This window comes from Neoarius graeffei, chromosome 16, assembly GCF_027579695.1.
Source record: "Neoarius graeffei isolate fNeoGra1 chromosome 16, fNeoGra1.pri, whole genome shotgun sequence".
Taxonomy (NCBI): Eukaryota; Metazoa; Chordata; class Actinopteri; order Siluriformes; family Ariidae; genus Neoarius; species Neoarius graeffei.
This window is the reverse complement of record NC_083584.1, coordinates 42,570,808-42,596,197: the sequence shown is the minus strand read 5'-3', so window position 1 is coordinate 42,596,197 and position 25,390 is coordinate 42,570,808. Positions and strand designations below refer to the sequence as shown.

General features: G+C 40.0%; 1 protein-coding gene across 2 annotated transcripts in view; it reads left to right on the top strand.

The window, feature by feature from the left end:
* The first annotated feature begins 1,405 nt into the window (after positions 1-1,405).
* Positions 1,406-25,390, top strand: part of angpt1 (angiopoietin 1) — a 99,228-nt gene continuing 75,243 nt past the window's right edge. For both annotated transcript variants that reach the window (XM_060942985.1, XM_060942984.1), the window contains exon 1: positions 1,406-2,325. In XM_060942985.1, coding sequence (XP_060798968.1) covers positions 1,954-2,325 — 372 coding nt within the window. In that variant the 5' untranslated portion in view covers positions 1,406-1,953. The remainder of the gene's footprint in view (positions 2,326-25,390) is intronic.

Genomic DNA, 25,390 nt, shown 5'->3' with positions numbered 1-25,390 from the left:
CTCCAAACTTTTGACTGGTACTGTACCCTTCTTGCACGCCAACAGATAATTTTACAGGATAAAGACTTTTTCTGCTTATGTTTACATTCCTGTGAGGAATTTGGGTCCAGCATGATTTAACTCAATTGATGTAAATATGGACAGCTTAGGCATTTCCCTTACCACCTACTGCTGTTTAACTGCGGTAGCCAAAACAATATAAATTGGGTACAACATAAGCTTTAAGTTAAAACTGATATATGAGCTATGATAAAACCATTCTGTATGTTGACTGTATCGTGCTTTAATGGAATCTTAAGTACAGGGCAAGCAGTTGTGATATCTTCCAAGATATTACACCATTAGTGACGTATTGTTATATTACAGGGGATTTGCTCAGTTTATTTAATGGATCATAAATTTGTAATTTATTACTGTGGCAGGACAAATGGCCATAGATTGGCTAGAGGAGCAAGGCCTTAGATCCCAGATTTCAGGGAAATGTTTACACGTGCTTTTAGCCAAGGCTGGTCCAGGGATATTCTGGGCCTGTTATCTTGGGCTGCCTCCTCATGAGTTGGAAAGTGTGAAGAGGCGGTGTGTATTAAAGCATGGGGTCTTTCTTTAAAAGCGGCATATCACTGAAAAGCATTCATCTTTTATCTGTAAAATGGATTTTTTTTGAGGAGGGGGAGGAGGTGTGTGAAGGGAGAACTTCACAAGCCTTAATTGAAACTTGACTTCTGACCTCTCATCTTTCAGCAAGGTATCCTGACTGTTACTGTTTTCAATTCATAGTGCTGATCTTCAGCTAAAATTCCCCAAATAATTCCTTACCTTACCTTTTCCAAAAGAAACTACAGCAGCGATCTCAGAAAAAGCCAGTTCTTGGCAATCTTATCTTGCAACACAGACTCTCCATCAGCTTAGTGTTATATTTCACTATTGTACATAGAGCAAGGAAGTGGGGGGAAAAAATGCAGTTTTTCTGTTTAGTGTTCGTGATAGGAGAAGAATTCACAAATGTTATATTCCATACAGTGATCCATCTTTTGTCTTCTAAATTTATAAAGCTGAAAATCAAGTTAAATTATTCTTTGACTTGACGTGGCTTTGAATATAGAATTACAGGGAAACTAGAAACATGCAGTGCAATCCTGACAAATTAGCTTGTAAACATAAACATGCTCTGTGTGTGTGTGTGTGTGTGTGTGTGTGTGTGTGTGTGTGTGTGTGTGTGTGTGTGTGTGTGTGTAGTGCACGGGAAGCCACAGCAGGCCATGAACTGGAGGCAGGGCTACCACAAAAGCCCAGGGTCAGAGAGCTTGTAAAATGATCCTTAGACGTTGAGAACATCCTCTGTGCTGGGGTCCTTCTCTGCCTCTCTCTCTCTCTCTCTCTCTCTCTCTCTCTCTCATATACACACACACACACACACATGCACGCACGCACACACATTCCTTTCCAGTCACTCTGAGGGGCAGGCACAGAGCATGCTAGAAGCCTAAAGCAAAGAATCCTGCACAGTCGCTTGGTCACAGACAGAACTGAGTTAGCAGAACATGAAAGAGAGAGAGCGCACCAGGGGAGGTCTGACGGCACAGTTCATACTCTGCGTGCTGCATCTCTTTATGGACACCTGGCTTCAGAACCTCAGCCACACATTGCCTATGTAATAGCTGTCAATGCGTACCACGTGCACAAAACTTTTCAAGACACTTCTTTTTTCTCCAAAGGGATACACTGGACAACAGTACTACACTTTACAAGTGTGAGGATACAACCAGACCAGCAATGTTCTCAACAGGTTCTTTCCCAAGGAGGTCCCATATGGACACTGCATATCTTGAACCACTGGACACTCTAACAGGCTTCTGATTCAGGACTAGTTTAAGCAACAAGATATATCCAGAGGAATCCTCGAAAAGATCTGCTTGACAGCTCTGTATCCTTGATCTTTTCCTTGGTGCTGACATGCTCTGGTGGACACTTTCCTATCGCTCCCTGTGTTTAGCAGCTCTGCTGGTAGTGGCCAGTTGTATTGGGAGTGAGCAGAAGAGAGGAGCAGATGAAGGATCACGAAGCTCCTCTGGGAGGGCCAGCAGCACAGGAGGTTCCTCTAGCCGCAGGTATCACCGGCTCCAGCACGGCCAATGTACCTACACCTTCATCCTCCCAGAAGGCGACGGAAATGCTGGTGCATCATGCCGTGAGACGAAAGCAGGCACTCAGTACAATGCTAATTCACTTCAGAGAGATGCTCCTCCACCTGAACCTGACTACTCGAACCAGAAGATTCAACAGTTGGAGCACATCATGGAGAACTACACACAGTGGTTACAGAAGGTAAAGCTGTCTCAGCACCTGATCTCAGATTCAACTGCATGCTGAGTTGACAGTTTATTTGGCCTTGATCCTGATAAATTAGCAATTCAGTGTATTTTTTTTTCTGTACACACCGTAACAAATAAATACATAGACACAGATGCATAGTTCCCAAAAGCTATTTTGGGAAAGTATAAAATACACGATTTTGCAAACTCTACTTCTCAGAAAAAAAGGTTTAATGCAAGCAGTTGCACAACTGCATGTCACATTGTTTTAGAAGTAATGAAACCAGTGCTTTCTTTGCATTATATCTGTTTGAGTTTGTCCCTTTGCTTTGAACTTCATAGTGTTAGTAGAAATCCCACCGTCAAGAGAACAAATGGCGTGCCATGCTATGACAAGCATTGTCATCAATTATTTTTAAATAGCTGTTGTGTTGTGATTCAAACTGTCAGACTCCTGATTTATACGTATACTACCAAGCTTGCATCCGCTCCATGTGGCTCACACTGGACATCAGTGGTGATTCGCTTGACTAGTGCCTGATTTCACAGATGTCTTGGTGGACTCCACACGTTGCAAGTCTGCCGGTTAGTCACTCACCCAGGAAACTATTTGTATACTGTCTTTCTAATGACAGGAGGCGAAGGAGAACCTCAAGACGGCTCAGAGAAAAGAGTTAGAAAAAATGTGGCTTCATCTTAAATCAAGTGACTGCTTCATGAAAGTCACAGTGAAACTACACTTGTCTAACTGACCATTTTGTAGATTGTTTATGTACTGGTAATGAGAAAGAAAACTGGATAATTTTATGTGACTCAGAGTTCAAGAATAAATGCTTGGAAACCAACACAGTAAATAAATCATGCATACAGTATGAGTCTAAGTCCGAAGAATCTAAGTACAAATATAGTTCAAGTTATTTTATTCTAGTTGTTTTTTTGTTTTTTATGTCAGCCCACCAATTGAGGGATAATTATTTCTTTAGTTGAGTGAAATAATGTTTTTAATAACTCTGAAATGGGTAAACAAGCATAATATTTTAATAAAAATACGAATAAGCAAATGGATGGATGGATGGATGGATGGATGGATGGATAGATAGATAGATAGATAGATAGATAGATAGATAGATAGATAGATAGATAGATAGATAGATAGATGTTATCTATCTATCTATCTATCTATCTATCTATCTATCTATCTATCTATCTATCTATCTATCTATCTATCTATCTATCTATCTATCTATCCCCCACTCAGGATTCTAGTTTTTGACACACAAGTTAAAAACAATTACTAATTGACCCAGTGTATCAGTCTGAGTTTTAAACCCACTGCTGCTATCAAATAGACATGCACATTATATAGTCTAGTGTTTCTACAGCCTATGATTAATTGCCCTTAACATTACCAGCTATCACTCTCCTTCTCTGAAGCCATACGTTTAACAGTAAACGTCCCATCTTAGCAGTAGTGCATCTATATGTTATGTATATATTAAGAAGAATGTGTAAACACTGGAATGTCGGAGCTGCAGTAGATGTTCATGGTGAAGCAGTTGATGACTGTCTAATGTAGGCTTTCTTATTTTCTTGTTTTAATCTTCTTGTTTAAAATTGAGCAGAAGCTAAGTGCAGTGTGCATGACATGATGATTAACGACAAGTTCGTCTGAAAATCCTTTAAAACCTTCAGTCTTGTTAAAAGTCCCAGTTTCATTTTAACTACATTCAGTTAATTTACCTTTTTGGAATTACATTATTCCACCATGTTCTTATATTATTCCATAGTGTATAATATCAGATTTGATATAATATTTGATTTAATGCTATTTTTTTTTCATTTTAAAGGAAATACATGTCATCCTTCATTTAATTCGTCCTTATCTCTGAAATGTATAAGCAGAATGTAAAGTACATTTTCGGTAGATTTGGAGCTTCCATTAGTCCTTATCAGACTAAGTGACTATGGATTGGATTCTACACTAATAAAATACTCTGGAGTGTCTTTTATTCAGCCAGCAGTAGTAGTTCTATAAAATCTCCTTACTGGCAGTATGAGACACAAAGATCTTTAACGTTTTTCATTCTACTTGTACACATCTCTGGCTTAAAACACACACAGGCATACTGTACATACCCACCCAACCACATTACTGTCGTTATCTACAAGTGCCGATTGTATGACTCTACTGCTTTTTCTATACCTAATCTGAATCTGGATAAGCTTCAGCAAAATAAATTATTTTGGCTCCTTGGAAAGCTTCTTTCCAGTGAAACTGCCTGTCATTGTTGTGCAATACAAGGGATATTATGTTATATACTCATTTGCATCTTTCTTTGTGCAATCATAAAGTCCATTTCTCAGAAAATTGTTTAATGAGAGCAATTGCACAATGACATGTTGTGTTAGAGTAAGCTGAACCTCACTCCTGTTAATTCAACCTAATTATACAAGTGGAACATGAGGACACAGTTAACAGATTTCAGTCAACATACTTAATCACACAAGATTAAGTGTCCCAGGCCAGTCTATCTATCTTAATCATGTACTCCCTGACTGGTGGTGGATGGCCGAGGTGGCTCTAATACCTCTGCATCTCTCGCCTGATGAAAGGTAGCAGATAGTGACCTGTCTATGCTTGGATGTGGAAAAGAGGGCCACAAAATCAGAGCTGAGCACATCACTTGCTCTGAGGAATTCTGTCATGCTGGGGGTAAAAGAAGATCCTGATAACATGGCCCAGTCAAATGTGGCTTCTGTTTGTTCAAGGATTACTGTGGCACAAGGAATGGCCTAAAGCTTAAGGAGAACTGTTGTGGATTACTGTATATGATTATATGGTCTTTTAGACATGGTGCACTATTCACTCTAACCTCCCAGACTTTTATAGTCTCTCCGTGTCTGTCAGATCCAAAGGTACACTGTTGGCTTTGTGATCAAATTGGATCATTCTTTAAAAATAGGAGCTAGAACATACAATGTAAGCCAGCAGTAAGTTTGGCCTTTGGAGCAAACAAGACCAGTTGAAGTTTATCTAAGCTAAAAGTATTCAGTGAGACACTGAAGCTTGGCTCTAGCTCCAGTTCGGCAAGAGTAAAGGCCACGGGGACATGTGGAAGTCCTTGGGGGAGTTTAAATGATAGATCTTTTCCAATCTGTCTACAGAGAAAACATTTTAGAAATGCCTGTTTCTAAAGAGAAAGCCTCGCACTTTGAGCTCTTGATTTAACATCATAAATTTGAACCCTGACCATGTAAAATTCATATTGGTCAGCTTCTCCCTAGACACAGGCAATGGCTGCTAGTGCAAAGACAAGAGGTTAATCCAAAAGCTAGACAAATGCCGTCTCTCAGTTCTCCTTCACCGAGTGCTTTTCACTCTTTTCTCAATTATCTGACGGCCACACAGCATCATGGCTAAAAAGCCAAAGCTGCACCAAGCTATTTTAGGGGTGACTTCCTTTGTATCAAAGTTTGTTTTTGCTGATAGTGCTGTCCAAAACCAACAAACCGAGCAAGGCAGAGCTGTCAGACGCTCATGAGACTGAAGTGCTCTTCCTTCCTGTTTTTTAAAGGAACCAGAATAGTGGCACATTCATCACAGAAGCAGTGAAATGTGTCTGTGCTTCACATTCAATCCTCACAGAAGGTGAAAGTAAAACAGAACCTCTACTTAGTGTGTCAGGGGAATATCTAAGAAAATACATGTATAGCTGTGTCAAGCCTCTTTTAAATGCATGCGAAAATCGAAACCAGGGTCATACGTGTTCATGACTTTTTCGAAAAATATAGCGCCGTTTAGCAAATGTTGAAAAGTGGTACACAGATCAATCTTTTAACAAAAACAGATTTTTTTAACAATTTGAATGTCATTGAAGTGGTTTTGGTGGGTTTTTTTTAATTTTCTTTTTTACTGCTGAAAATAGGATCAAGCAAGGACCTAATGCTCTACCCTGTAACTTGAGTAGATTTAATATCTCTTTCATTTTGCACTTATTGCTTCAGACTTTTTTCCAGTCTCTCCTGAACGAGGCACAGGCATTCTTGCAGCTATATATCCTCTATCGCTTAAACGAATTACTCACTAGCGTACACTCTCTTCAGAGTTTAATGGCAGCAACTTTGCGGAAGTCACCTATCACTTATCTCTTATATCATGGATGAGAACGTCTGTTGAATAGACTGAGGTTTTTCCAGAAATGTTGAAATGTTTGGCTTTTTTTCTTCCTCTGAGTATATTAATTATTGTTTTTTCTTGGTGTTGACATGTACAATGTATTACAAACAAAGGGATAAAATGACAGTCAGGTTTTATCGATATTAACACCATCCTAACATGTTGAATGCTTTATTCTGAAATTTATTCTGAGTGGAAATAAAGGATATTGTTTTAGACACTAAAACACTCAGGACTTGGACTTGAACAGCATTTCTTAACTTGATTGCATGGCCTTTAGCCTATTTGGACTTGTGATGAACATTATGTAAGATTAACATCCCAGGATATCTCACACATATTTTATTTTAATGTGTATCGTTAAACTGTTAGTTTCTATATTCTTCAATGTTTTCATGAATCATATAATAGCAGGTATCGCTTCTCTAATCTTGGTACAGAGTCTGGGCAACTACTTCAAATAGTGATTGGGCTACTATTCAACAATATTGCAATGTTCTTCTGTACTGCTAAAAAGTTCATTAAGATGCTCCAGCACATGTCAAAATGATGATTGGATGATCATAGCTAATCTTTACTTGACCTCTGTAGGCATCATGTCTAGCTTAAATGTTCGAGCTCCCAGGTGTATTTTGTAGACCGTTCCATCTACATTTACCGGTACATCCAATTGAAAATCTTCTAAGGCGTTTGTGCATTTCTCTTTTACGCATGTTTTCTCTCCTGTATCAGAAGTGGCACCATCTGTCACGTATATTTATGTCATGCATACAAAAAGGACTTTCTACAGGAAAGGAGTCAGCTCTAGTGCACTGCTCTGAAGTGGTGTCCCATTGTGGATAGGCTCATGCAGATGTTCAGCTCTGAGAGTCCGTCTTCATCTGCCTACACTCGAATTCAGGCCAGAGGTTTCAGCAGGACGTTGTATTACCATATCTATGATTCCATTCTTTCAACTTTTCCATAACTGTAAATCAATACCTCACATTTCAGATGAAAGGGAGTGACTGAAGCCTCTCTGGCCAGACAGCAAAGTCTATCTCTAAAGAAAGACAAGTAGATAAATAATGAGCACAAATGTAACCTTGCCAATGGGAAGACATATGATGGTTTATTAAAGAGGAGGACAACACCGGCGTGAGCATGGAAGTGTAAATGAGTGTCTATATACAGTATATGAGCTGTTTCAGAGCTTAGGGAGTAGTTTGCTTTATCTTACTTGCTGATATTCTTGATCGTCCACAATGGAACAAAAGCGCACTCATTTACAGGCAAGAATACTGCATTGCCATCATTATTAAAAGGATACATTGGAGAACTGGGCTTTGAGCAGACAAAAATGGTGCATAGAAAGCAGTGTGATAAGTTGCACAGAAAAACAAGGTCACTTCTGTGTAGAAAATCACATTATCAACTGGAGGAGAAGATTCATTGTAACCTAATCCCATTTCTCAGAAGCCCAATTAACTCAACTAAAAAGCAGCAACTATAATAACTCAAAATTATGTGTATTAATGCAGAGTATGGAAAGTAAGAGTACTTGAATCCCTGGGATGGACGACTTTATGTAGCCGTAGTCTTTATCCTTTCTTGATAATGTCTCTGTTGATGAAGCAGATCATGTTTGTGCCTTCAACAAAAAGTTCTTTGGCTAACATTTGAGCTATGAGCTGTGGTGTTCTCTCCTCACACATTAAGATGTCTGGCAAGCATGTTCATTTTCACTTGATGAAGTGTACATATGTGAGGCAACTGTGTGTGGTGATAGTGTTTGAGTTATATAATGGTTTTTGTGCTACATTGTATTGTATTTTGTTCATTTTAGGCACTTGCTTTCATGTTCCAGATTCGGGGAAAAAAATTCATAAGCATATATTCAAGCGACTTAATATGCCTATTAAATATAGTTAAAACAGCAAGACGTTAGACCATGTACCATGTTGGTGAGCATGTGTAATGCAGCCAGTGCTTCATATGCCATGACACTGGGGTGTTTTGCACCACCTGGAAATAGCACTTAAACAAATAAGTCACAAAGTTTTCGTGCACAAACGTCAGTCGAGTTTTTTACTTTCTCAGTAAAGTCACTGAACAAATAAAGTACTGATGGCTGTTATATCAACAGCCAACTGAAACTTGTTTATCATCCAGGAAAGTGTAAATGGAAAAATGATTTGTAAGGCCAAGTTTACATTAGACCGTATCTGTCTCGTTTTCTTCGCGGATGCACTGTCCGTTTACATTAAAATGCCTGGAAACGCCGGGAAACGGGAATCCGCCAGGGTCCACGTATTCAATCCAGATCGTGTCAGCTCCGGTGCTGTGTAAACATTGAGAATACGCGGATACGCTGTGTTGAGCTCTAGCTGGCGTCGTCATTGGACAACGTCACTGTGACATCCACCTTCCTGATTCGCTGGCGTTGGTCATGTGACGCGACTGCTGAAAAACGGCACGGATTTCCGCCTTGTATCACCTTTCATTAAAGAGTATAAAAGTATGAAAATACTGCAAATACTGATGCAAATACTGCCCATTGTGTAGTTATGATTGTCTTTAAGCTTGCCATCCTTCCACTTGCAAGTGGTAAGTGACGCGCATGCCCGACATGCACTGAGATCACACACACAGCGGCTCAGTCCCAAATCACTGCTTGTGCACTTCACTCGCGCGCTCTGTGAGCTGCGCAGGGCCGGAGTGCGAACCCTCCAGAGGGCACTCGCTGTTCAGGGCGGAGTGATTTGGAGCGCAGGATGCCTGCGGAGCCGAGCGTATCCGTGTATTGGCGTTGCTGTGTGCACGCGAATCGTGTATTGGTGTTGCTGTGTGCACGCTAATCGTTTTAAAAAAACGTTAATCTGATGATCCGCTGATACGGTCTAATGTAAACCCCACCTAATACATGTCCTCATCACTGCTGTTTTGTCCCTCCTTGCTATCACTATGCAAATAATGCTCTAAGTCCATAGCAGCTAGAGTAAAATTATTACTGGCATCTAATGATCAATGCCAGAACTCTGCATGGCCCTGGTCATGTTCACACTCACCTGCTGCTGGGTTTTATTCTATGGCATTTGTGAGCAGTTGTATGTCACACATCTTTACTGACAAAGGATAAGTCAGGATGTTATATTGCTTTTTTTTTTAAATTCTATTTAAACAATGCTAGAGCTGTAGCTCAGCAGCTTGAAGGCTGAAACTGAAAATTATCCTTAAACCCTTCCTCCACCACCTCAACTTTATAGCACATACGAATCCCTGCCAACACTGTCTATGCCTTGGCTGGGCACTTGCCCAACCTTCTCACATTCCACATGGCACTAAGAGGTACAGCGGGTAGCACCAACTGGAGATAATTGCTGATGGAAAAGTGTCTCTCGCACCTCCTCCTGTTCAGCGCAAAGAGTATGCTTTGGCATAATGGTTGGTGACAAAGGTCAATCCACATTATGCTATCAGCAGGGGAGAATAACTGCAGCTTCAAACAGGCCATAAGTGTTGGTAATTTGGGCTGAATTGCTTGCGTGAATGGAGCTCTTTATAATAATGGTCTGGGTTATACTCCTAACAGCAGAAGTAAGTGGTGCCCTCTCTTCCAATAAAGTATAAAACATCTGTTCTGAAGTTGTTTCTAAGTGATCATTAAATAAGAACAGATCGGTCAAAATGAAAAGCTACCATTCATTAAGACCTTGCTTAATATATTTCAAGGGTTAATCATCATGAACTTGATGCATTAAAGGAACACAGGTGTCAACCTTCATAGTACAGCCTTTAAATTCTGGAGTGCTTTCCTCCTGATAATACAGATGGAACATGAGGATTTTTGAAGGTAATGCATTTCCCATACGCCCGGACAGTGAGAGGAGTGTGTTTGTGAATGGATCTCTGCTCAGTGTCTGCAAGGGCAACTTCCTGTCAAACTAGCGCAGATGTATTTAGACAGTCATATAGAGTACAAGCGAGGGCATGGTGTTATTTGAAGATGTGTTTCTCTTTGGCAGTTCTTTTGGAGGATTTGTGACCTGCGATTGTGTTTGCACTTTGGGTCTCGAACATTTATTGCACAATCCTTCATTCCTTACTACTTCCAGGGCTCTTTATGTCTTTTGCTGTCTCCCCCTCATCCCCTCATTTGCCATCTCTTTAGTTTTTTGCCTCCCAAGACATTATATGGTATCTTCCATCAAAAGCATGCGGTTTTTATAACCCACTGGCCGAAAGACCCAAAGGGGGATTATGTCATAGTGATGTCCGTTCGTCCGGCCGTCTGTCCGGCCGTCCCGGGAAGGGTACTCACCTTCTGAAATCAACTCCTCTCAGAATTTTTGGAGGAATGTCACAAAACTTGGCAGGATTCTTTGCTATATGTCGGTAATATGCATATTGCAATTTCATTCAATTCCGTTGCATTTTACCAGAGTTATGGCATAGTTGCCAGCAGGGGATATTGTGCTCTCAGAGCACTCTTGTTAATCAAACTTAAACTATAAATATGCTGTTTGTTATGGTAGCATAATACCCAAATCAGTTCAGAAATTCACCTTTTGATACAGTACCAGTCAAAAGTTTGTACACCCCATTCATAGGTTTTTCTGTATTTTAACTATTTTCTACATTGTACAACCCCGATTCCAAAAAAGTTGGGACAAAGTACAAATTGTAAATAAAAACTGAATGCAATAATTTACAAATCTCAAAAACTGATATTGTATTCACAATAGAACATAGACAACATATCAAATGTCGAAAGTGAGACATTTTGAAATTTCATGCCAAATATCAGCTCATTTGAAATTTCATGACAGCAACACATCTCAAAAAAGTTGGGACAGGGGCAATAAGAGGCTGGAAAAGTTAAAGGTACAAAAAAGGAACAGCTGGAGGACCAAATTGCAACTCATTAGGTCAATTGGCAATAGGTCATTAACATGACTGGGTATAAAAAGAGCATCTTGGAGTGGCAGCGGCTCTCAGTAGTAAAGACGGGAAGAGGATCACCAATCTCCCTAATTCTGCACCAACAAATAGTGGAGCAATATCAGAAAGGAGTTTGACAGTGTAAAATTGCAAAGAGTTTGAACATATCATCTACAGTGCATAATATCATCAAAAGATTCAGAGAATCTGGAAGAATCTCTGTGCGTAAGGGTCAAGGCCGGAAAACCATACTGGGTGCCTGTGATCTTCGGGCCCTTAGACGGCACTGCATCACATACAGGCATGCTTCTGTATTGGAAATCACAAAATGGGCTCAGGAATATTTCCAGAGTACATTATCTGTGAACACAATTCACCGTGCCATCCGCCGTTGCCAGCTAAAACTCTATAGTTCAAAGAAGAAGCCATATCTAAACATAATCCAGAAGCGCAGACGTCTTCTCTGGGCCAAGGCTCATTTAAAATGGACTGTGGCAAAGTGGAAAACTGTTCTGTGGTCAGACGAATCAAAATGTGAAGTTCTTTATGGAAATCAGGGACGCCATGTCATTTGGACTAAAGAGGAGAAGGACGACCCAAGTTGTTATCAGCGCTCAGTTCAGAAGCCTGCATCTCTGATGGTATGGGGTTGCATTAGTGCATGTGGCATGGGCAGCTTACACATCTGGAAAGACACCATCAATGCTGAAAGGTATATCCAGGTTCTAGAGCAACATATGCTCCCATCCAGACGACATCTCTTTCAGGGAAGACCTTGCATTTTCCAACATGACAATGCCAAACCACATACTGCATCAATTACAGCATCATGGCTGCGTAGAAGAAGGGTCCGGGTACTGAACTGGCCAGCCTGTTGGCTGAATCATTTCATAAAATGAAAGATACGACAAAAAAAGACCTAAGACAGTTGAGCAACTAGAATCCTGCATTAGACAAGAATGGGTTAACATTCCTATCCCTAAACTTGAGCAACTTGTCTCCTCAGTCCCCAGACGTTTACAGACTGTTGTAAAGAGAAAAGGGGATGTCTCACAGTGGTAAACATGGCCTTGTCCCAACTTTTTTGAGATGTGTTGTTGTCATGAAATTTAAAATCACTTAATTTTTCTCTTTAAATGATACATTTTCTCAGTTTAAACATTTGATATGTCATCTATGTTCTATTCTGAATAAAATATGGAATTTTGAAACTTCCACATCATTGCATTCCGTTTTTATTTACAATTTGTACTTTGTCCCAACTTTTTTGGAATCGGGGTTGTAGAACAATACTGAAGACATCAAAATTATGAAATAACATATGGAACAAACATGTGTAGTAAGCAAAAAAGTGTTTAAAAAAACCCCAAAATATGTTTCATATTTTAGATTCTTCAAAGTAGCCAGCGTTTACCTTGATGCATTTACCTTACACGTTATTGGCATTATCTTAACCATCTTCATGAGGTAGTCACCTATGGAATCAATTTTGTGCCAAAATGTAATTTTGTGCCAAAATGTTCATACAATACTTTTGAAATATCAAACAAAAACGACAAATCAAAATACAAAAAATTGACTTTTTTTTCTTTTTTTTAGACTGGCAAACAAATTATTCGTGTAATCATGCAAAATATCAGTCTATTACTCTTCAGAAACCTTTTATTTTTGTTCCGCGTCTTTCTCAGTTTTGCTTGACATAATTTACTTTGGTTGCGATTCCAGCTTTCTCGTTTGTGCTCCCTGACTTTTTGCTTGCAGTTTTGGCACAAACTTCACGTGTGGGCGGGCTGTCCAGGAATGCATTCCCATTGGCTAACTTGTGTAAATTCAATATCATAGTCGCCACTGAAGTCCACTCGATCCTTATGGCCCTTTTCCACTACCCTTTTTCAGCTCACTTCAGCTCGCTTCAGCTCACTTCAGCCCTACACGGCTTGCGTTTCGACTACCAAAAAACAGCACGACTCAGCTCGCTTCAGCCCTGCTTAGCCCCTAAAACTCGCACCGTTTTGGAGTGGGGCTGAAGCGAGCCAAACCGTGCCGAGTGAGGCTGGGGGCGTGAGCAGACACTCCCCTGTGCACTGATTGGTGAGGAGTGTCCTCACATGCCCACACACGCCCCGCGAGCGCGCTGGGATCTGTAAACACCGCAAACCCGGAAGAAGAAGAATTACGAATTACGAGAATTTCTGGAGCCTTATGCGCCTCGCCTCATCTATACGCTCTTGCCAGTATCTGTTGGCGTTGTCGGTGACAACAAGCCACAGCACCAAGACCAGCAACACTAACGACTCCATGTTTATTGTTTACTATCCGGGTCGTGAGGCTACCGCTTAAAAGCTCACTGATGTCACTGTTTGCGCTGCTTAACGACATCACGTGACGTCCACCCACTTTCGCTAACTCCACCCAATGTGTCCACCCACTTCCAGCCAGCGCGGTTCAGCGCGGTTGTAGTCGAAACGCAACTCCAACAGCCCCGCTCAGCTCAACTCAGCTCGACTCAGCACGGCACGGCTCAGCCGCGTTTGTAGTGGAAAAGCGGCATTATTTACCGTCAATGGATCGGTCACTCGTCAAACAGTCCGCCAAAATCCGAGTAGGAAATGGCCGCAACAGCCTCCGGGGGAATGGCTGAGCGTAGCTGTCAGTCAAACACAAGTTAGCCAATGGGAATGCATTCCTGGACAGCCCACCCACACGTGAAGTTTGTGCCAAAACTGCAAGCAAAAAGTCAGGGAGCGCAAACGAGAAAGCTGGAATCGCAACCAAAATAAATTACGTGAAGCAAAACTGAGAAAGACGCAGAACAAAAATAAAAGGTTTCTGAAGAGTAATAGACTGATATTTTGCACGATTACATGAATAATTTGTTTGCCAGTCTAAAAAAATTGACTTTTTTTCTTTTTTTGTATTTTGATTTGTCATTTTTGTTTGATATTTCAAAAGTATTGTATGAACATTTTGGCACAAAATTGATTCCATAGTCACCTGGAATGCTTTTCAATTAACAGGTGCCTCATCAAAAGTTAATTAGTGCAATTTCTTGCCTTCTTAATGCATTTGAGGTCAAACAGTAAACAGTAAATAATAAAAAAATACAGTAACTAGCCCTATTCCACAACTGTAGTAATCCATATTATGTCAAGAACCGCTCAACTAAGTAAAGAGAAACAACACCCATCATTACTTTAGGACATGAAGTGACTTTTAATTAATAAACGTAAAGAAAAATAATTGAATTAGAAGGCGTGTCCAGACTTCTGACTGGTACTGTATGTGGATCCTGCAGTGACAGAGCCTGTTGCTGCTGGGTTGCTTTAGCTCATTTGATCTCCCGTCTATCTGTCACTATGTGTATAGACACTTCTGCTGTGCTTTCAGACTGCAAAAGCAAAAATAAACACCAGTCGAGCGTATAGAATGGATACGGCAGGGGTGACACCAGCGTTAAAGAGGCCCTTCTGAGAAAGTAAATATTCCTGGAAGGGAAATTAAATAATTTCATATCAGCTCACACTTCTACAGTCCCTTCATTGTTACCCTATATTCTCTATTGTTGGGCATGGGTCAAGAATTAAATAATCAGAAATTCAAGTTCTGCTTGTTAAACATGAAATAGTAGTTTCTTACTGGTACAGAAAAAGTAAAAAAAAAAAAAAAATCACAAAAAATTACATTATGCTTACTCACTGCAAAGGATTTGTTTTAATTTGGCAAAACCAAACCAGAAAAATTCATAATATTTTCATTTCACTATAAAATCTAAACACAGGCTGGATTGTAGATTACATTTCCCAGCACTTTATCATCTACAGGTTTTTATGTGGTATGTTTCCGTATTTCTTTTCTCCCCAAAGTGGAATTTGGTAAAGTAAACAATCCAAGAAGTTTCATTTGCAATCTTTTTTTTTCCTGTTTCTAATCAAAATGTACTTGTACTAAATGTATTTCAATAGGAAATATCTACTGGAAAGATCTGGTGCTTTGAAACTTTGAAGATCTTAATATGTACTTTTAGGCAGTCTCATATCATCCAAGCTGGATCGTCTGCCTTTTTACGCAATCTATTTTGCCAGTACTTTGTGTCTGGTTCTACTACCACCTCGAGAACATATACTGTACATCATAAATTGTCACGAAGAGCTACTGGAATCTGCCGCTACTCTTTGTACTGCTTGGCTGCAGCTGCATCATTAATAACTGAATATAAACATCTGTTGATGTAGTCCAGTTTAAAAATGAACTGGTCTCCAGGAAAAGCAATGAGATGACCAAACAATCTTTTAGAGCCTAGTGTACTATCTGAACAAAATTTATTTAGTGGATTATGAGTTCGGCAATTTAGCTGGACATCTGTGGGGAAATGTATTGCAAAAAGTTTGGCTTGCAATACCACAAAGCCCGAGTAATACATGTCTGTTCATTCTGAGACTGAGACCCACTGATGCTGACCCTTTCCTGCTTTACATAGATTTTACTGTTTATATTACAAACCCCTACATAAACAGTTTCTAAACGATTTCTTTCTGGGTTCTAGTCTGCTTTCCAGTTTGATGAACACGCCTGTCAGCATGGTCTGCAACTTCAGAAGGCCTTGTCCAGACTCAGGGAAAGAGTAATGCATGCCTCGTCCTCAACCACTGTTTGGGATTAGGCGAGCATAGCCAAAGTCTGATGTAAGAGACTGTTGATGTGATTGTATGCTGTTTGGGAGGAAAAAAGAAGCAAACAGTCCACAAGGAACTGATGAGTTGTTTCTGGTTGTAGTGTCCATACAGTATATCAGTATAGTACATCATAGTACTCTGAGTTGAAAGCTGAATGATTTGGTAAATTATGTATCAACATGAAATCAAGTGTGCTCTGCATCAAGAGAAGATGTTCTGAAATTAAAATTAAATTTTTTTTCTTTCTTTCTCCTTTTTTTTTCTTGGCACCAGGAGCCTATCTATGGCCCATCCACTGCTGGGAGGCAAAGGCCTCTTGGGGGAGGGATGGAACACTCTTACCCCTTTTCCAACAAATCAGTTCCAGGGCTGGTTCGGGGCCAGTGCTGGTGCTGGTTCACAACTCGTTCAACTTGCAAGCCAGCTGAGAACCAGTTTGCTTTTCCATAGCTCGTGGTGCTAAGGGAAGCCACATCATTACGTCATTGTATATGTCAGTTACGTCGCTGTATACATCAGTTACGTCGCTACGTTTGCATAAACCTTGGTGCGAATATCGAAGCAAAAACAACACAGAAGAAGAAGCAGCAGCAACAACAACAACAATAATAATAATGGATGACTTTACGTTTGTACAGCTGCTGCTTCTCGTCGCTTAAAAATGGCGATCTTTCGCGGTCTTGTTATTGTTGTTGGTCTTAACAACTCCGCCCCCCGCCGCCCCCCGCTGATGTAAGTGGTTCTTTCCTCTGGCCCAGCAGAGAGTTGGTGCTAGCCTGGAACCGTTTTTTTTTCTGGCCCCAGAGCCAGTTCTTTGTCAGTGGAAACAGAAAACCCAGTTCCAAACTAAGCATTGGCCCCGAACCAGCCTTGGAACTACTTTGGTGGAAAAGGGGCAACTGTCTCTCTACTGTCAATCACAGTGTTAGAAATAGGGGTACAGTAGGTGTCCACTTCTGTACCCCATGGTACACTCTACACCAATGTACCCCTTGGGGCTTATTATTGGATCTCAAGGTAACTATGTGTATCTTTTTAGGGCCAAAAAGGTACATATACAGTGGTGCTTGAAAGTTTGTGAACCCTTTAGAATTTTCTATATTTCTGCATAAATATGACCTAAAACATCATCAGATTTTCACACAAGTCCTAAAAGTAGATAAAGAAAACCCAGTTAAACAAATGAGACAAAAATATTATACTTGGTCATTTATTTATTGAGGAAAATGATCCAATATTACATATCTGAGAGTGGCAAAAGCATGTGAACCTCTAGGATTAGCAATTAATTTGAAGGTGAAATTAGAGTCAGGTGTTTTCAATTAATGGGATGACAATCAGGTGTGAGTGGGCACCCTGTTTTATTTAAAGAACAGGGATCTATCAAAGTCTGATCTTCACAACACATGTTTGTGGAAGTGTATCATGGCACGAACAAAGGAGATTTCTGAGGACCTCTGAAAAAGTGTTGTTGATGCTCATCAGGCTGGAAAAGGTTACAAAACCATCTCTAAAGAGTTTGGACTTCACCAATCCACAATCAGACAGATTGTGTACAAATGGAGGAAATTCAAGACCATTGTTACCCTCCCCAGAAGTGGTCAACCAACAAAAATCACTCCAAGAGCAAGGCATGTAATAGTTGCCAAGGTCCCAAAGGACCCCAGGGTAACTTCTAAGCAACTGAAGGCCTCTCTCACATTGGCTAATGTTAATGTTCATGAGTCCACCATCAGGAGAACACTGAACAACAATGGTGTGCATGCCAGGCTTGCAAGGAGAAAGCCACTGCTCTCCAAAAAGAACATTGCTGCTCATCTGCTGTTTGCTAAAGATCACATGGACAAGCCAGAAGGCTATTGGAAAAATGTTTTGTGGATGGATGAGACCAAAATAGGACTTTTTGGTTTAAATGAGAAGCGTTGTGTTTGGAGAAAAGGAAACATTGCATTCCAGCATAAGAACCTTATCCCATCTGTGAAACATTGTGCTGGTAGTGTCATGGTTTGGGCCTGTTTTGCTGCATCTGGGCCAGGAGGGCTTGCCATCATTGATGGAACAATGAATTCTGAATTATGCCAGAGAATTCTAAAGGAAAATGTCAGAACATCTGTCCATGAACTGAATCTCAAGAGAAGGTGGGTCATGCAGCAAGACAATGACCCTAAGCACACAAGTCATTCTACCAAAGAATAGTTAAAAAAGAATGAAGTTAATGTTTTGGAATGGCAAAATCAAAGTCCTGACTTTAATCCAATCTAAATGTTGTGGAAGGACCTCAAGCAAGCAGTTCATGTAAGGAAACCCACCAACATCCCAGAGTTGAAGCTGTTCTGTACAGAGGAATGGGCTAAAATTCCTCCAAGCCAGTGTGCAGGACTGATCAACAGTTACCAGAAACGTTTAGTTGCAGTTATTGCTGCACAAGTGGGTCACACCAGATACTGAAAGCAAAGGTTCACATACTTTTGCCACTCACAGATATGTAACATTGAATCATTTTCTTTAATAAATAAATGACCGAGTATAATCTTTTTGTCTCATTTGTTTAACTGGGTTCTCTTTATCTACTTTTAGGACTTGTGTGAAAATCTGATGTTGTTTTAGGTCATATTCATGCAGAAATATAGAAAATTCTAAAGTGTTCACAAACGTTCAAGCACCACTGTATAGGCAGCACAGTGGTGTAGTGATGAGTGCTGTTGCCTCACAGCAAGAAGGTCCTGGGTTCGGGCCCAGTGGCTGATGGGGGTCTTTCTGTGTGGAGTTTGCATGTTCTCCCTGTGTCTGCGTGGGTTTCCTCCGGGTGCTCCGGTTTCCCCCACAGTCCAAAGACATGCAGGTTAGGCTAATTGGTGGCTCTCAATTGACCGTAGGTGTGAATGTGAGTGTGAATGGTTGTTTGTCTCTATGTGTCAGCCCTGCGATGACCTGGCAACTTGTCCAGGTTATATCCTGCCTCTCACCCGTAGTCAGCTGGGATAGGCTCCAGCTTGTCTGCAACCCTGAACAGGATAAGCAGTTAAAGAAGATGGATGGATGGTAGTATATAGAGAATATGCATAATTAATCTCAAGATCTCAAATTATATAGCCTATCCCAGCAGAACTCTAGACAGCCAGTGCTACTGATGTTCCTTTGGGATCCTGTACTGGCAAGCATGTTATATCTTCTCTACAGCTATCACAGTTGATTTCTTGTGGGCTGTATCTCTGCAGAAATGTTTCCAAGTCCTTTTGAGTGAAAATATCTGAAAAGAGGTAGGTTGGTGAGGAAGGGAGGTGGGTTTCCACTTTGTTTTGTTTGTTGTTTTGCCTCTACTTTGCCTCGGATGGATGCTAGCATTTCCCGTCCCACATGTCTAGACACACTGTCATTAATCACGCTAATTCAAAGAACCACAGCCTGTCATGCTCAAATATAAGGGGGCTTAAAAGGGTGTTTGAAACTGGAGGATTTGAGCAAATATACAGTCATACAATCCGCTCTGCAAAATATTTGTCGACTGTCAGTGCAATTTTACATGATAGGCAGCATTCAGATTGACTCATGACGTAAACACATTTGTGATTGGATAGAACTGTGAAAAGTGTTTGAGTTGTGCATAAATAATGTTTTGTATGTCAAAGAATTGAACATGTATTTCTTTAATATTTGGCACATTCCATTCCAAATTGATACTGTTTGTAGGGATTCCAACTAAACTTCTTCATACTGATATATTAGCAATCCAAATCCCTGTCTAGACAAGCTCTAAAACTCCACATAGACAATATTGATAAGAATAACAAGCAAAAGTGTTCCTCACTCTACCAAAATAAAAAGGAAAAGTAAACATTTCTTTTGGATCCAGTTCTCTTATTTCTGAGAAAAGGGTATTGAGTCAAAGTAAACATTTATTCATGTTTGTTTAATGTTTTTAAAAAGTTCATTTTTTTTAAATACCGGAAATAAAAATTTAATTGCTCTTTCTTTTATTATGCACCTTTGAGTATATTCATTTTCTGTTGAACAAATCTGGCCCATCTTGTATTCCTGAAAGAATTTCGAAAGCAGTTTGATTTGATTTGAAAGTATTTTAGACCTCTAACATTTGGCACAGTATAGCTTATAAAGTACTTAAAGCTCATTTTACACATTTAAAGTACCCAGGTGTTAATGAAGATATTTAGAGATTGAATTTTGCATTTCTGTAAAATCTAGTTCACTTATATCTGTTATTAGTCATCTGGTGTGAGTTAACATGCCTGGATTTTGTATTCTCTCCAATGGAATTTGTCCTGTTTAACATCATCATATGGACTTTAGAAACAATCATGTTGAGACATTAGATATATCAGGTTGAATATAGAATTTATCATTTTAATGTCCATGGCTATATTTCAATCATATAGTACAGTAATTTGTTTCTACTTGATAAAATGATCTAAAGTGACATTTTCTTTCTCACGGAACTACAATTGTGACAAATTGGTAAGCTGTTTTTGAAAGAAAAAAAGTTGTTTTTAGATTCTTGGATTATTAGAACACATTAGAATGAAGGACAGCATAGATGTTTGGTGGTTTGCAGTAAATAAAAATTACATGAATCCAATTAGTACTATGTTAAGATATATTAGTATACTAATAATGAATCATTACAATGGTAGAGATCATAAATAATTAGAAAGCAATTATCTTGATCTTGATGTATCTTGATACCTGTTATTTTGTGGTATTATTTTGAATTATTTGCTCTTCAGCAGTTAACAGGGATTTTTGGAAATGATGGGGGAAAAAAGCATTACGATGGTGATCTCCATATCAGCTTACTCAATGTACCGGGAAAAATTACTGACAGCGTGGAAACATAATCTGCTTGTCCTGGGTTTGTGTGGACTGAAGAATTGTCTAATTCAATGTTTTTTCTTCATTTTTATGGATTAAAAGTCACTTCATGTCTTAAAGTAATGATGGATGTCATTTCTCTTTACTTAGTTGAGCGGTTCTTGACATAATATGAATTACTACAGTTGTGGAATTGGGCTATTTACTGTATTTTATTATTTACTATTTACTGTTTGATCTCAAACACATTAGGAAGTTGGGAAATTGTGCTCTCTCTCTCTCTCTCTCTCTCTCTCTCTCTCTCTATATATATATATATATATATATATATATATATATATATATATATATATATTCACTGGATATGAGTGCTCTGATTGGCTACCCTACTACTAGGCTATCAGCTCATATACCATGAGTAGAGAAAAACAAAATGGCGGAGCGTGTTACTGAATCAACCGAGGATGAAATAAAAACTCTACTCGAAAATAAAACCCAAAAAAAGAACAAAAAAAGCAACAAAATATGGAATAAAGTATTTGATGGTAAGAAGGTATCTTTTTTATTTTTCAATAATTATTATTATAGCATTTTTCACAAATTGCTACTGTCATTTCACCAGATTGTTTGCATTCTGAGTGGAAATGATTTTGACGGACGTTCTGTACAAAGTTTTTATTTATCAAATTTGCAAAAAATGAACATAAAAATGCTCCATTTCTCAAAATCCAGTGAATGTGGATATAATAACAGAGTTATTCCACTCAATCTCATCGTACATGGCTTACAGTGAACTTGGCACTACGCGCCTCGTCAGCAATCAGCTCATGTACGACTCGATTTTGTGGAATAATTGTCATATATATATGGCAGCACAGTGACAATATTATTTCTCATCTCTCATCTCATTATCTCTAGCCGCTTTTTTATATATATATATATATATATATATATATATATATATATATATATATATATATATATCATGGCATGAAGATATGAAGTTTATCTTTGAGTGGTGAACATATTCACGAGTGAGTGAAGCGAATGAGTGTTGAAAATATTTTCAATAAGAGAACTTTGCACCAGTGTGTAATGTTCTTTATATTATATGGACACATCTACACAAAAAAAACCCAAAACCACAAGTTAATCAAAATAATTTTAATTTTGAACTGGTTCGCCATTTTCACAACATGCATTGTGTCAGCAGGAAAGCACTGGGAGTGACGTCATCAGAATGAAATATCAGGAATTATTATACATACAGTACACTTTTTCAATGGAATAAAAATATGCATTCTATTCCCTTCTAGCAGGTTCCATTCATTTGGTTCGACAGCATGTAATATTGTTATCATGTTGCTTATCCTACATGCATTGTCACTCTACCCAGTGGAGAATAAGCGTTGAATATGGTTTACGAAATTGCATGGTTGTCAAGACAACATGATGTCACACGTCGGAGCTGATGCAAATATTCAGTGAGAAAGTTTTCTGCTGCGCATGCACACAGAAGCATTTCTTTGTTCACCATATTACACATAAAACTTCCGCATTAGCGAGTGACTGTGACAGTTTGTAAACAAGCATGGCTGCTAGGTTTGCTTCGTTACATATGGAAGATTTTGAGAGAATTTTGAAAGAGAAAGACGCGTTGAACACCCCAAAGGAATGTGTATTATTATAATAATATTATTGGCTGGCTTTTTTCATGGTATAGCAGATATATTCCATTCAGCTAGTATGATATTGAACGAGTCAAAGATGAGTTTAATATCATGCTAGCTGAATGGAATACAACCCCGATTCCAAAAAAGTTGGGACAAAGTACAAATTGTAAATAAAAACGGAATGCAATGATGTGGAAGTTTCAAAATTCCATATTTTATTCAGAATAGAACATAGATGACATATCAAATGTTTAAACTGAGAAAATTTATCATTTAAAGAGAAAAATTAGGTGATTTTAAATTTCATGACAACAACACATCTCAAAAAAGTTGGGACAAGGCCATGTTTACCACTGTGAGACATCCCCTTTTCTCTTTACAACAGTCTGTAAACGTCTGGGGACTGAGGAGACAAGTTGCTCAAGTTTAGGGATAGGAATGTTAACCCATTCTTGTCTAATGTAGGTTCTAGTTGCTCAACTGTCTTAGGTCTTTTTTGTCGTATCTTCCATTTTATGATGCGCCAAATGTTTTCTATGGGTGAAAGATCTGGACTGCAGGCTGGCCAGTTCAGTACCCGGACCCTTCTTCTACGCAACCATGATGCTGTAATTGATGCAGTATGTGGTTTGGCATTGTCATGTTGGAAAATGCAAGGTCTTCCCTGAAAGAGATGTCGTCTGGATGGGAGCATATGTTGCTCTAGAACCTGGATATACCGTTCAGCATTGATGGTGTCTTTCCAGATGTGTAATGGCCCTTTTCCACTACCCTTTTTCAGCTCACTTCAGCTCGCTTCAGCTCACTTCAGCCCGACACGGCTCGCGTTTCGACTACCAAAAACCAGCACGACTCAGCTCGTTTCAGCCCTGCTTAGCCCCTAAAACTCGCACCGTTTTGGAGTGGGGCTGAAGCGAGCCAAGCCGTGCCGAGTGAGGCTGGGGGCGTGAGCAGACACTCCCCTGTGCACTGATTGGTGAGGAGGAGTGTCCTCACATGCCCACACACGCCCCGCGAGCGCGCTGGGATCTGTAAACACCGCAAACCCGGAAGAATAATAATTATGAATTACGAGAATTTCTGAAGCCTTATGCGCCTCGCCTCATCTATACGCTCTTGCCAGTATCTGTTGGCGTTGTCGGTGACAACAAGCCACAGCACCAAGACCAGCAACACTAACGACTCCATGTCCTCCATGTTTATTGTTTACTATCCGGGTCGTGAGACTACCGCTTAAAAGCTCACTGAATCAGTGACATACAGAGCATCGTGGACGAGTTCGCGGAGCGCAAGGCTCGTCATATGCCCTTCAAATAATGCGCGCAGCAGGCTATTGATGTTTTATTATGAGCCATGTACAGTATGTCGCCTAATGTTTTTTGTTTCTGAGTTACATGTTCGTTTGAAGGACTTAATGTACAAAATAACATAGTTGCACCCCGTAGTGTTGAAATTGGTAAACACAGTGCATTCAGTGAGGTTTGCACCGCCCTCCTTTTATTTCTGACTCTTCCTGTCACCACTCTGAGCGCTCATTCGTATGCCCTTCAAATAATGTGCGCAGTATAGGCTATTGATGTTTTATTATGAGCCATGTACAGTATCCTAATGTTTTTTGTTTCTGAGTTACATGTTCGTTTGAAGGACTTGATGTACTAAATAACATAGTTGCACCCGGTAGTGTTGAAATTGGTAAACACCGCAGTTGCGGACATTTTGTATCCTAAAATGATGTTATGATAAGCTTTAATAAAGGGCCCGGTCATTTGCCCCGCCCCCGGCCCGGCTCTGACTTGTTCCGCCACTGTCACTGATGTCACTGTTTGCGCTGCTTAACGACATCACGTGACGTCCACCCACTTTCGCTAACTCCACCCAATGTGTCCACCCACTTCCAGCCAGCACGGTTCAGCGCGGTTGTAGTCGAAATGCAACTTCAATAGCCCCGCTCAGCTCGACTCAGCTCGACTCGGCACGGCACGGCTCAGCCGCGTTTGTAGTGGAAAAGCGGCATAAGCTGCCCATGCCACACGCACTAATGCAACCCCATACCATCAGAGATGCAGGCTTCTGAACTGAGCGCTGATAACAACTTGGGTCGTCCTTCTCCTCTTTAGTCCGAATGACACGGCGTCCCTGATTTCCAAAGAACGTCACATTTTGATTCGTCTGACCACAGAACAGTTTTCCACTTTGCCACAGTCCATTTTAAATGAGCCTTGGCCCAGAGAAGACGTCTGTGCTTCTGGATCATGTTTAGATACGGCTTCTTCTTTGAACTATAGAGTTTTAGTTGGCAACGGCGGATGGCACGGTGAATTGTGTTCACAGATAATGTTCTCTGGAAATATTCCTGAGCCCATTTTGTGATTTCCAATACAGAAGCATGCCTGTATGTGATGCAGTGCCGTCTAAGGGCCCGAAGATCAGGGGCACCCAGTATGGTTTTCTGGCCTTGACCCTTACGCACAGAGATTCTTCCAGATTCTCTGAATCTTTTGATGATATTATGCACTGTAGATGATGATATGTTCAAACTCTTTGCAATTTTACACTGTCGAACTCCTTTCTGATATTGCTCCACTATTTGTCGGCGCAGAATTAGGGGGATTGGTGATCCTCTTCCCATCTTTACTTCTGAGAGCCGCTGCCACTCCAAGATGCTCTTTTTATACCCAGTCATGTTAATGAGCTATTGCCAGTTGACCTAATGAGTTGCAATTTGGTCCTTCAGCTGTTCCTTTTTTGTACCTTTAACTTTTCCAGCCTCTTATTGCCCCTGTCCCAACTTTTTTGAGATGTGTTGCT